Raw genomic sequence first — 13,902 nt, forward strand, 5'->3', positions numbered from 1 at the left:
CTCGAGAAGGTGACCGAAGTCACATTCTTGATCTGCTGCTGTTCCTGTGGTAAAGATATTCCCAATGCTTAGATAAGGGAGTTCCACGATTTTTGACCTGATTATGTTGAAGGACGACAATTTTCAAGGTAGGATGGTGCATGAATTGGAGAACTTTCAGTTCTATGTGTCTGCTACCTTTATCCTTACAGGCAGTAGGAGATTGTGGGTTTGGGAGTTGCTGTTAAAGAAGCCGTGGCAATTTGCTGAAAGGACAGCAAAATCGGGAGATAGAAGAGCGCGAGAAAGAGTGCGCGAGAAAGAGAGAGAGACTGAGGGTGAAGCCGAGAGGTAAGAGAGTCCAAGAAAGAGGACGACTGAGAGCGGAGTGCTAGCCTTGTAGCTCCTGAGGTGACCTCTAGATTCAAAAGTGTTGCGGGGCAAATAAAAGCAGTTCATTGGGTATGGTCAAGTAGGTATTTATTAATTTTATTGTTTATAGTTTGTAGTCTTTATTTTGTGGTCTGTAGTTTGTCAGGGCTATATATATTCTGAAATGACAAGGACCAGGGAAGAAGGGCCCTGAGTAATTCATTTTATTTGGTTTTAACTATCATCCAAAAGATTTAATTTACAAGGGGTAAGTCATGGCAGGAGTGATGTGGTCGTCCTGTGCGGTGTGGGAAGCTGGGAGCATTTCCAGTTCCTGGGCTAGCAAGTGTGTCCAACTGCAGCATGCAAAATTAAAGCGCAAGGGATTGGGCTAGTGTATTGAGATGGAAAGAGAATTGGTTGACAGACAGGAAACAAAGAGTAGGAATAAACAGGCCTTTTTCCAAATGGCAGACAGTGACAAGAAGGATACCGCAGGGGTCAATGCTAGGACCCCAGCTATTTACAACAAATTTGCAGATGACACAAAAGCTGGGTGGGAGGATGAGTTGTGAAAAAGATGCAGAAATGCTTCAGTATGATTTGGATAAGCTGAGTGAGTGGGCAAATGCATGACTGATGCAATATAATGTGGATAAATGGGAGGTCATCCACTTTGGTAGCAAAAACAGAAAGGCAGATTATCAGAATGGCTGGAGATCGAGCGAGGGGAATGTGCAGTGAGACCTGGGTGTCTTTGTACAACCAGTCTCTGAAAGAAAGCATACAGGTACAGCAGGTAGTAAAGAAAGCAAATAGTATGTTGGCCTTCATAGCGAGAGGATTGGAGTACAGGAGCAAGGATGACTTGCTGTAATTATACAGGGCCTTGTTGAGACCATACCTGGAATAGTGTGCGCAGTTTTGATCTTCTTATCTGAGGAAGGATGTTCTTGCTAGAGGGAGAGTAGCAAAGGGCTACCAGACTGATTCCTGGGATGGCGAGACTGATGTATGAGAAGTGATTGAATCAGTTAGGATTATATTCCCTGGAGTTTAGAAAAATGAGGGGGATCTCATAGTAACGTAGAAAATTCTAATAGGAAGGATGTTCCCCATGGCAGGGGTGTCAGAACTAGCGCTCATAATCTGAAGATACAGGGTAGACCTTTAAAAAGTATCTGGATGAGCAGTTGGTATGTCATAACATTCAAGGCTATGGGCCAAGTGCTGGCAAATGGGATTAGGTAGGCAGTTCAGGTGTTTTTCCCCCCGTGTCTGCATGGGCTTCCTCTGGACGCTCCGGTTTCCTCCCAAAAGTCCCGAAAGACTTGCTAGGTGAATTGGATAGTCTGAATTCTCCTTTAGTGTACCCCAATAGGAGACAGAGTGTAGCGACAAGGGGATTTTCACAGTAACTTCATTGCAGTGTAAATGTAAGCTTACTTGTGACACTAATAAAGATTATTATTCTTAGTTCAGAACTCTGGGTCTATACTCAATGGAGTTTAGAAGGATGAGGGGATCTCATTGAAACTTACAGAATACGGAGAGGTCTAGATAGAGTGGACATGGAGAAGATGTTTCCACTAGTCAAAGAGACTAGAACCCGAGGGCACAGCCTCACACTGAAGGGACGATCCTTTAAAATTGAGATAAGGAGGAATTTCTTCAGCCAGAGGATGGCGACTCTGTGGAACTCATTGCCACAGAATGTTGTGGAGGCCAAGTCACAGTGTCTTTAGGACAGAGATAGATAGGTTTCTTGATTAATAAGGGGATCAGGAGTTACGGGAAGAAGGCAGGAGAATGGGGATGAGAAGCATATTAGCCTTGATCAAATGGTGGAGCAGACTCGATGGGTCGATGGCCTAATTCTGCTCCTATATATTATGGTCTTATTATAGAGCATCCAAGTCTCTTGATTTTCCAAATGATCGTTTGCCCCTGCAGTCAATCCACAATAACTCTACTAGTTCTGCGTCAGTCAGGTTTGCCAGGTATATGCTATAATTATCTTGAAATTTCCAGTGTCAAGTCACTGAACTCTGCTCTATGTCTCTAAGCAACAATATTTCGATGTCTAAAGCATTAGCTTTGAGAGCGAGTGTTTTATTTTCCCTTTTGATTCTGAACTATTCCCTGGCCTTGCAAGCTTCAAGAGGTAACTACTTTATTTTCGGAACAATTGCTTCCATCTATTAAAGGAGGAAGTAATTAGTGTTGCATTGTGCGTTGACGGTTCACGTGAAGCAAACATTGTTTGTATCTGTCCAACATGAAAAAGTTGTTTTGCAGCAAGTACAAAGGAGTTTGAAATTATTCACTACAGAAACTGGGAAATCACTTGCCAATATGTTGGGGTTTGCCAACTTGTACCAAATCCAAAAAAAAATTAAGAGTTGCAGTCATTTGGATAACAATAGGTAGAGCAGTGAAGCATACTACTATAACTGACCAAAAACCAAAACACAGAACTGAAGAGGTAAGGCACTCACCTGGCCGAGTTTATTCTGTAAACGTTATTGTGGGGGAGAATTCACAGTAGACAGTAACATTCAAACAACTTTATTCCTCACTGTTGGTTTTTTCAACTTCTGAAGAAACTGGGTATGGGCACTGGTGTCGGTGCACAAGGGGCTATTATAAATGCTGTTGCCATTGTTGACAAGTTGGAAGACTACGATAGTAAGATTGATCCTATCCTTTCTCAACAGTATCACATGGGCAAATACAGAAGCAGTGACAATCTTCCCACTTCAACATGTGCAATAAGCTTCATTTTGATTTCGAGACTATTGTTGACATCATGTATATCATACTGTATCAAACATACTGAACTACAAAGCAAAACCATGAAGAATTACTGGAAAACACTTACTTCATGGAAGCCAGTGGCAACAGTACGTCGGACGAGAGTTTCAGGATCGTGACAGAGGGTTGAAAAAGTGGGATAAAGTTCAGAGTAGAAACATTTAGGATCCACAAAAAGTATCATGGCCTGTGTGAAAAAACACAAAATTAAGTCAAGCAAAAACAAGTGCACTGTGCGAAGTGATGCATTTATTTGGGATCAAATAATTTAGTAATTGTACAAGCAATAAAATCAGAATTATTTTACAACAAAATCAAATTAAGTAACAAATTCAGGAATTCAGATATAAATTGATGGAATGAAGCCCACACAATCCTGCACATTAAATTATATTTAAATCACTTAAGGCCCCAATCCACACCCTGGCTACAACATCCTGCAAGCTCACACCCAAGCCCTTTATTCATTTTTTGTGCATTTCCCCCTTCTTTAGCCCAATCAGTACATTCAACTGACTTGGGCCGCAATGGCATTACCTCTCCAAAGCCCTGGCCGGGATTCTCCGAGCCCGCGCCGGCTTGGAGAATCAGCGATGACGCGGTCCCATGGCGATTCTCCGCGGTCGATCGGCCGAGTTCCCACCGGCGAGTTCTAACATGGTTCCAACCGACGGGAGTTCGGACCCGCGGCCACGGTGGCTGTCCTGGTGGGCGGCGGTGAATCAGATTCCCGGGGGGGGGGGCCTCCACGATGGCAAGGTCCGCAATCGGAGGCCACCGATCAGCGGGTGCTCGCGATACGGGGGGGGGGGGGGGGGGGGGGGGGGGGGGCTAACTTCTTCCACGCCGTCCTGCTGTGTGGCTCCGCCATGTTGCATGGGCCCAGCACGGAAGCGGCCACTGCGTTCATGCGCGGACCCGCCTCCAGCAGTGCAGGGCTGCATATCGGCGCCGGAGCTGCGCTCGCCCCGTGGGCCATGAAATCGCTGGGCCAGAAGGCCTATTGACACTAGTGTAAATCATTCTGGTGTTTACGCCGGCATCAACACTTGGCCGCCGTATTGCAGAATCCCGGCCGCTGTCTCTATCCACTTTCCTCGTTTACTTGAAGATGCCCTTTATTGTCCACCTCTTTGACTAAGCTTTGTTACCCTTCGTCATGACTCGTCTTTTGTCTAGTTACACCTTTATGAAAGAGTTTGCCACATTTTTCATTTAAAGATGCTATATAAATGCAAGTTGTTGTTGTTGAACACGGAGAGTCGTACCAAATGCAATACCGTAATGAATCAGGCAAGAAGCACCCACCTCAGAAATATGAGGGCCGACATAGTCTTCCTCCAAGAGACGCACCTGACGGAGCAGGGCCAACTGCGGGTAAGAAAGGGTTGGGTGGGACAAACCTACCATTCCTGCTATGGGACAAGGGCCTGGGGAGTGGCGATCCTGATCGGCAAGAGGACGATGTTTAGGGCGACAAAGACGGTTACAGATCCAGGGGGGCAGTATGTCATGGTCAGCGGGGCCCTGGATGGGGCACCGGTAGTTCTAGTCAACGTGTACGCGCCCAACTTGGACGACGCGAGTTTCATCAAAAAGACCATGGCAGAAATCCCAGACATAGCAACGCATCGACTAATCATGGGGGGGGGACTTCAACTGTGTACAGGATCCAAAGACGGACAGATCAAACCCCAAAACGGGGAAAACCTCAAGCATGGCAAGGGAACTCAGTCACTTTATGGAGCAGATGGGAGCAGTGGACCCCTGGAGGCTCGCCCACCCGGGAGAGAAAGAATTCTTCTTCTCCCCAGTACACAACGTGTACACCAGAATTGACTTCTTTGTGGTTGGGAAAACGCTGCTTCCAGGGATAGACAAAGTGGAATACTCCCCAATTGTGATATCAGACCACGCTCCACACTACATGGACATGCGGCTAGAGACGGGAAGGGCCCAGCGCCCCACATAGAGGTTGGACGGTGCCTTACTAGCTGACAAGGCCTTCAGCGAAAGGATAGTGCGGGCCATAACAGAGTACAAGGAGAATAACCAAAACGGGGAGGTCTCACCCTCCACATTCTGGGAAGCGCTTAAGGCCATACTAAGAGGGGAAATCATTGCCTTCAAAGCACAAAGAGATAGGAGGAAAGGGTGGCTAGGCAGAAGCTGGTCGACTCCATACTGGAGGTAGACCGTAAATACTCCGAGGCCCCGACCGTAGAGCTCCTGGTGGAGAGGAAAGAACTACAAAGGAACTTTGACCTGCTCTCTACCAGGAAAGCAGTGCACCAACTCCGCCAGGCACGCGGGACCCTGTACGTGACAAAGCCAGCCGCCTGTTGGCACACCAGCTGAGAAAGCAGGCAGCCACCAGAGAAATTGCGCAAATCAGGGGTACCGGAGGCACGTTGGAAACAGAACCAGAGTGGATTAACAAAACCTTCAAGGCCTTCTACCAAGAGCTGTACACCTCAGAGCCCCCAACAGGGAAGGCTGCGATTAACCGGTTCCTTGATGGACTGGACATACCAGTCGTGGGAGAGGGCAGAAAACGGAACCTGGAAGCACCACTAGCACTGGGAGAGATAATGGACAGCATTAGCTCCATGCAGACGGGGAAGGCGCCGGGACCGGACGGATTCCCGGCGGACTTCTACAAAAAATTCGCGACAGCGCTGGCCCCACACCTGCGGGAGATGTTCACAGACTCGCTAGCTAGGGGCACACTGCCACCCACGTTAGCACAGGCCTCAATCTCGCTGATACCTAAGAAAGACAAAGACCCAACGGAATGTGGGTCATACAGACCCATCTCACTGCTGAACACAGACGCCAAAATACTGGCCAAAATCCTAGCCAAAAGGCTAGATGACTGTGTACCCAAGGTGGTCACAGAGGACCAGATGGGCTTTGTCAAAGGTAGACAGCTTACCTCGAACATCAGGCGCCTGCTGAACGTGATAATGACCCCCTCCGGGGAGAGAACGCAAGAGGTGATCGTCTCCCTGGACACAGAAAAGGCCTTCGACAGAGTCGAATGGAAATACCTCATAGAGGTACTGGAACGGTTCGGGCTGGGAACAGGGTTCACCGCTTGGGTAAAGCTCCTATACAACGCTCCCATGGAGAGCGTACGGACCAACAATACCAACTCCCAATACTTCCAGCTGCACAGGGGCACCAGACAAGGATGCCCACTGTCCCCGTTGCTGTTTGCACTAGCAATCGAACCGCTAGCAATCGCGCTCAGGGCAGCAAAAAATTGGAGGGGGATCCGAAGGGGAGGCAGAGAGCACAGAGTCTCACTCTATGCAGATGACCTGCTCCTCTACATCTCGGACCCACAGAGCAGCATGGACAGAATCATTGAGCTCCTGAAAGAGTTTGGAGCCTTCTCGGGCTACAAACTCAACAAGAGCAAAAGCGAGATCTTCCCAGTACACCCGCAAGGGGGGGCAGCACTAAAGGGGCTGCCGTTCAAACAAGTCTGACACAAATTCCGCTACCTGGGGATCCAAATAGCCCATGACTGGAAAGGGATCCACAAATGGAGCCTCATCAGTCTGACGGAGGAAGTAAAAAAGGACTTGCAAAGATGGAATACACTCCCACTCTCCCTCGCGGGGAGAGTCCAGACGATCAAAATGAAGGTAATGCCCAGGTTCCTCTTCCTGTTTAGATCCATTCTGATCTACATCCCCAAGGCCTTTTTCAAAGCGCTGGACAAACTAATCATGGCGTTCGTATGGGGGGGGGGGGGGGGGGGGGGGGGGGGGGGGGGGGGGGGGTGGGGGGGGGGGGGGGGTAAAAATGCTCGGATCCCAAAGAAGGTCCTACAAAAAACAAAATCCAGGTGGGGGCTAGCCCTCCCAAACCTACAATTCTACCATTGGGCGGCAACAGCCGAGCAAGTAAGGGGATGGATCCAGGAGCCAGAGGCCGAGTGGGTGCGCGTGGAGGAGGCCTCCTGCATGGGGACCTCCCTCCGGGCCCTCGCCACGGCAGCATTCCCATCCCCACCCAAAAAACACTCCAGCAGCCACCCTCCAATCCTGGAAACAACTGCGGCAGTAATTTAGCCTGACCAAAATGTCGGACAAGGCTCCCATCTGCAACACCATAGGTTCACACCAGCACTGACTGACGCCACCTTCAAAAGGTGGAGGCAGGACAGAGGGACACTGACAGTCAGGGACCTATACATGGATGGCAGGATCGCAACACTGGACGAACTGACAGAGAAATTTCGGCTAGCCGGGGGAACGAGCTACGGTATCTGCAGCTCAAAAACGCCTTATGAAAGGAGACAAGGACGTACCCACAACCGCCACAACAGACACTACTGGAAGACCTACTGGGCGCAAGTATCCTAGATAAAGGGAACTGTAGCGACATGTATGACCGACTGGTAGAAAGGGCCAACACCGTACTGGATGCAACAAGAAAGGAATGGGAGGATGACCTGGGGATTGAGATAGGGTGGGGACTCTGGAGCGAAGCACTGCATAGGGTCAACTCCACCGCCACGTGCGCAAGGCTCAGCCTGACGCAACTAAAAGTGGTACATAGAGCCCACTTAACAAGAAACCGTATGAGTAGGTTCTTCCCGGAGGTGGAGGACAGATGTGAACGGTGCCAAAGAGGCCCGGCCAACCACGCCCACATGCTCTGGTCTTGCCCCAGACTTGTGGAGTACTGGACAGCCTTCTTCGAGGCTATGTCCAAAGTGGTGGGGGTGAGGGTGGAGCCTTGCCCGATAGTGGCGGTCTTCGGAGTTTCAGACCAGCCAGATCTATTCCTGGGGAGGGCGGACGCCCTTGCCTTTGCCTCCCTGATCGCCCGCCGTAGAATCCTGTTTGGCTGGCGGTCAGCAGCACCACCCAGAGATGCAGACTGGCTGTCCGACCTCTCGGAATCTCTCCAAATGGAGAAAATCAAATTCGCCATCCGAGGGTCAGACGACGGCTTCCACAGAACATGGGAGCCATTCATCCAACTGTTCCGGGACCTGTTTGTGGCCAACGAACAAGAGAAAGAATAGCCGGGTGGCCAAGAATCAGGGGAAAATGGACGGGAATCGGGGGAAGGTAGCCGGGGGAGGGGGGGCGGCTACGGGTTCGTTATGGGGGTTTGTTCTCATGGTTTTATGCTTATTTCTTTTTCTTGTTAATTTATTGTTTTTGTATTGGAGGGGAGGGGTTACTGTTTTTCTCTGTTGTGATAAAATTTGTTGTTGAAAACTTGAATAAAAATTATTTCAAAAAAATATTTTTTTAAGAAGATAGAGCTAGGCACCGTAGCGGGGGGGGGGGGGGGGGGGTGTAGAGGGTGAGTGCTTCATTGGGTTGGTGTGGGAAGACTGGGTCGCGTGGGGTAATGTCTATTTAATTGTTATTCTATATTCTCTTTTTGCACTATGTTAATATTCACTCTAGTTAGTTTTGTTATTATTGTTATTACTGTTCTTTTATGAAAAATTCTGCAAAACCCGAATAAAAATACTTTTTTAAAAAAAAGAAGAATGCTCAGGATGCTTTAAGTAATTCAGCCTTCATTTAGAAATCATATGTTCTGTCCTTATTTGTATGGAATATTAATATTTAATTGTTATATATCTTAGCCCAGTGTGTATGTGATTCCTACAAAACCCTAAATCTGTCATCAACTTTACCAATGCATGAATTCATTTATAATGAAAACTATGATGTAAATTGTAGCCAATCCTCCCTGCTTTTTGGCACAAGAAACCATTTTGCATGTCTACATCCAATCCACTGCTTAGCTGTCCAGCATTAAGTTGTTCATTTTTCTCCACCGAGTTAGTTGTGAAGGAGAAATTTAAGTAATTGATCATTAGACATAGGTGCAGAATTAGGCCACTTGGCCCACTGAGTCTGCTCCGCCATGCATTCATGACTGATATTTTTCTCATCCCCATTCTCCTGCCTTCTCCCCATAACCCCTGATCCCCTTATTAATCAAGAACCTATCTATCTCTGTCTTAAAGACACTCAGTGAATTGGCCTCCACTACCTTCTGCGGCAAAGAGTTCCACAGATTCACCATCCTCTAGCTGACGAAATTCCTCCTCATCTCAGTTTTAAAGGATCGTCCCTTTAATCTGAGACGGTGTCCTCTGGTTCTAGTTTTTCCTACAAGTGGAAACATCCTCTACACGTCCACTCTATCCAGGCCTCGCAGTATCCTGTAAATTTCAATAAAATCCCCCACTCATTCTTCTAAACTCCAACGAGTACAGACCCATGTTTGGGCAATGTGGCAGCCACCTGTACAAGGTGGCTTGGTTTAAAGGTTATTCATACAATGGCCTCCTTCCCCCAACTCTGTTCACTCATTTCTTCAAGAACCCCCTCTCACCTGTTGACTAAATTAGGTAGGCCATGATCACAGTCACATTGTCTGCCCACTGTAAGATAATGAGAAAAAGCCAGCCCATTCTGAATCAGAACTGCTACATACTCTGATCATGAAGGAGCCTATTGTCTGCTCCAACAGCTAATTGGCTGAATATAATCATAATCTAGACTCCCTCATCAGTCCTTCACTAAAAGCACAATTTGAAATAGGAAGATAATAATTTTACAAAGGTTAAAAATAAATGTTCAATTAAAAGTTATTTCTAATATTTCTAAAATAGTTCTCCTTTCCCACATTCCCTCACTGCCCTTTTTCCCTCTCCCCTCCTTTCACCCACACTCCTTTCTTGCTTACCCTTCCTTTTCCTAAGGGGGAGGCAGGAAACAAGAAAGAATAGATGGGAAGGACCACTGCTAAGGACCACAACATCCCCGTAAACTCTACCCAAAATGCAGGCTCCAGACGCTGGTGGCAACTTTCCCCACTTTGCCATGCTAGCCAGCAACTTCAAACCAACATAAAAAAAGAAAATGAGACACAGAAGAGAATGACAAAGAATGAAGAAAAAATTCTGGTAGAAAATTAAGAGATGGGAAAGGGGAAAGACAGAAGCAGTGAGAGAGAAAGAATCAGGAACACACATGGAGACTGGCACAGGAATCTATATTCTCCATATACAAATGGAGAATAGCTATAATACTGGAGTTATTCACTGTCTGCACATTGTGACAAAACTGAGGGGTGCAACACAAAATAAATCTACAGAATAGCATCAGTGTTTTAAGATCAGTACTTACTGGCAAGTTGTAGGCACAATTCTGTCTGACAGACACATATTTTGCATCCATATCTGCTGCATAGAATTGAGTGGTGTGATCACTTTGACCGTTTTCATGTTGTAGGCCTAATGTACTAAATTTTTTGTAGAAATCCAAAAACCACGAATGTTGTTCTTCAGTTAAATTCCCTAAATGGAAGAAAGGTAATGACTGAAAATAGCCTGTCTTAACATTTGGCGATAGACATTGCTAATGGGATCTCCAAACTTGGTCATACTCTACCCATCCTACATTTAACCATTAGATTCCTCCATAATAACATGTTCTATCATGCCAATAATTTCCTATGATTATCACTCCCTATATCCCTCCAACAATTTTCTATCTCCACATGCTCATTTTGTTTCCGCTCCTAAATGCATATACTTATGGTCCTGAATTATTTTTTTTTTCTAATAGTAATCCTTATTGTCACAAGTAGGCTTACATTAACACTGCAATGAAGTTACTGTGAAAAGCCCCTAGTCGCCACATTTCAGCGCCTGTTCGGGTACACAGAGGGAGAATTCAGAATGTTCAGTTCACCTATCAGCACGTCTTTCGGGACATGTGGGAGGAAACCGGAGCACCCGGAGGAAACCAACACAGACACAGGGACGTGCAGACTCCCTGTGTCTGCGTGGGTTTCCTCCGGGTGCTCCGGTTTCCTCCCACCGTCCAAAGATGTGCACGTTAGGTGGACTGGACATGTTAAATTGCCCTTAGTGTCCAAAAGGGTTACGGGGATAGGGTGGAGGCATGCACCTGAGTAGGGTGCTCTTTCCAAGAGAGGGTGCAAACTCGATGGGCCGTATGGCTCCTTCTGCACTGTAAATTCTATGCATCTACATTTCCATGGAGTGGTAACCCTTTCTATTCATAAAGGCACCTGGCTGACCCGTTGCTGCCTTGATGGTCACATGAGTGCAGTTTATGGAACACTGGATGTGAGGGAAGCCAGCAGCACCTGCAAAGCCTCTGGTTCACTCAGCCTGGCTGGGCATTGTCATTCCGGTAATGAATGAGAGAACCCATCTGAACAGAGCATCAATGTTGAGCTTGACGCAGTTGTGGAAAGCTAATTGGAACACTCACACAGATCCTCCACTGTACCCTGGAAAGATCCAGATGCAAAGAAATTGAGGTCTATTGTGAACTTCAGCGCCACTGGAATTGGGTACCCACTCACACAGTTGGGGGCAATTTCCAGCCCAATCATCTGGCATATTAATGTTACGGTGTCCCAAGAGAAACGGAGCCTCCTCCAACGTGGGTGGCGCGCTAGCACAGTGGTTAGCACTGTTGCTTCACAGCTCCAGAGTCCCAGGTTAAGAAAGGAAAAAAAATGTTTCAAAGCTTAATCTGATAATATAAATTACAATGGGGTTATAAATCAAAAAAAAAATAGAGGGGCTTTAATTAACCAATGCAGACATCAGAAAAGAAATACGCACTTAAAGAAAAATAGCACTTGCTAATAAGGAAAAAAATGTATGATGTGAATGCTGAGGCCCCATGTATGAAAGGTGAATTTAGATCAAATCTGAAATTAAAAATAGAAATACAGGACATTTACAGGGAGGTAAAAAAATACCTAGGATATACACAAAAAAGGAATGCTACAAAGAAGGAGATTAGAAGTCTAAGGAGGTGACTGAACATGGTTAATTGGGAGTGTAGTAGAAAATGAGAGTCAATACAAAAGCTTTAAGGAGGATAGCCACAGCACAGGAAGGGCAGAGTTTAAAAAGGCAAGTTTGTCCTGGAGATATAGAACTGCAGAGATAACATGCAAGTGTCTGCCTTGGTTTTCACAGAGGTGATGGGCACTGGGATTGTACAAGACAGAGGATTTTTAAAAAAGCAAACCAAATGGCAAACAAAATCATTCAGCCTTGGTGATTTAAATCCAAAATAATTTATTTTTTTCTTTAACGTGTTCAATCCACCTACCCTGAACATCTTTGGGTTGTGGGGGCGAAACCCACGCAAACACGGGGAGAATGTGCAAACTCCACACAGACAGTGACCCAGAGCTGGGATTGAACCTGGGACCTCAGCGCAGTTAGGGAGCAGGGCTAACCCACTGCGCCACTGTGCTGCCACATCCAAAATAAATTCTAAGGGAGCATCCACTTAAACCCCAAAAGCGTCAAGGAAGGATCAATTAATATTACAACATTAATTTCCCAGAGGTGTGCTAAAGCTCTGGGGGTAGATTTTCAGGTCCCGCCTTCCACCGCAATCGTCGCAGGTGGGATAGAAAATTTGACGGACCGTTTAAAGATCTGTTCACCTCAGGCAGGAATTTCCGGTCTTGTAAGGGGAGTGACCTGAAAATCCCGCTATAGAAGTTTAAAAATGATATTTCCCTCTTTATAAAAAATACCAAGTTGAGCCAGGAAATTAAAGACTAGTTAGTCTGATTTTGACAAAGGACGAGTATCTCTAACAAAGGATGGCATTACCAAATACTTGAAGAATTACAGGAACAAGAGATCAAGAGCAGCTCATTTGAGACTGTTCCACCATTCGGTCAGAACGCGACTCATCTGCACTGAACTCCATTACCCACCTTTTCTCTATATCTACTCTAATGAATTCCTTAATCATTTTAAATATCTCCGTGAGATTCAACCCCTCTCCCCTGCAACCCTTGTAAATGCAAAGGAATGCAATAATCTTTATTCTCACAAGTAGGCTTAAATTAACACTTCAATGAAGTTACTGTGAAAAGCCCCTAGTCGCCATATTCCATCGCCTGTTCGGGTACATGGAGAGAGAATTTAGAATGTCCAATTCACCTAACAGCACGTCTTTTGGGACTTGTGGGTGGAAACCGGAGCATCTGGAGGAAACCCACGCAGACATTGGGAGAACGTGCGGACTCCGCACAGTGACCCAAGCCTGGAATCGAACCTGGGACCCTGGGGGTGTGAAGCAACAGTGATAACCACTGTGCGAACGTGCCGTCCAAATCAAATTGTGTTTATGCAGTAAGTCCTCGTAATTTGACTTTGGAAACCTTGGCATAATTTAGATTAATGTGTGAAGTGTTAGAAGGTGATTTTTCAGTCCAGGTATACAAATCTTGTAAAAGTAATGTGCAGTTACAAGAAAAAAAATCAAAAAGGCAATTGGAATATTGGCCTTAAATATTAGGAGAGTGATTATAAAAAGAAGAATGTTATGCTTCAACTGTACTGAGACGAGGTCAGATATAATAAGCAAGTACTTGCACTGGTGATGGGCACTGGGATTACATAACCACCAGCGGTAGGTGCAAAATTGTCAGCAGAAGAGTTTTTTTAAAACCAAAAGGAAAAAAAAAATAGTTTGGATGGTTCAAATACAAACAAATTCAAGGAAAAATCAACTGACATTCCAACAATAATTTCCCAAAGATGTGCGAAATGTCTAATTCACAAATGAATTTTGGTCTGTAAAAAGAGATCAAGCTGAGTCAGTACATCGGAGTACACAAATACCTGAGCACCACACACACCTTTACAAAGGATATATTGACCTTGGAGGGAGC

The 13,902-nt window shown here is 46.1% G+C and overlaps 1 protein-coding gene across 5 annotated transcripts in view; it reads right to left on the reverse strand.

Annotated features, from left to right (window-relative positions):
- The window catches only part of ppp4r4 (protein phosphatase 4, regulatory subunit 4), a 208,441-nt gene that overhangs the window by 89,055 nt on the left and 105,484 nt on the right, over nucleotides 1–13,902 (reverse strand). For all 5 annotated transcript variants that reach the window (XM_038774809.1, XM_038774789.1, XM_038774802.1 and 2 more), the window contains 2 exons: nucleotides 10,344–10,513; nucleotides 3,233–3,352 (listed from right to left, as the gene is read on the reverse strand). In XM_038774809.1, the coding sequence (XP_038630737.1) occupies nucleotides 3,233–3,352; nucleotides 10,344–10,513 (290 nt within the window). The remainder of the gene's footprint in view (nucleotides 1–3,232; nucleotides 3,353–10,343; nucleotides 10,514–13,902) is intronic.

The sequence above is a fragment of the Scyliorhinus canicula genome, chromosome 2, assembly GCF_902713615.1.
Source record: "Scyliorhinus canicula chromosome 2, sScyCan1.1, whole genome shotgun sequence".
NCBI lineage: Eukaryota > Metazoa > Chordata > Chondrichthyes > Carcharhiniformes > Scyliorhinidae > Scyliorhinus > Scyliorhinus canicula.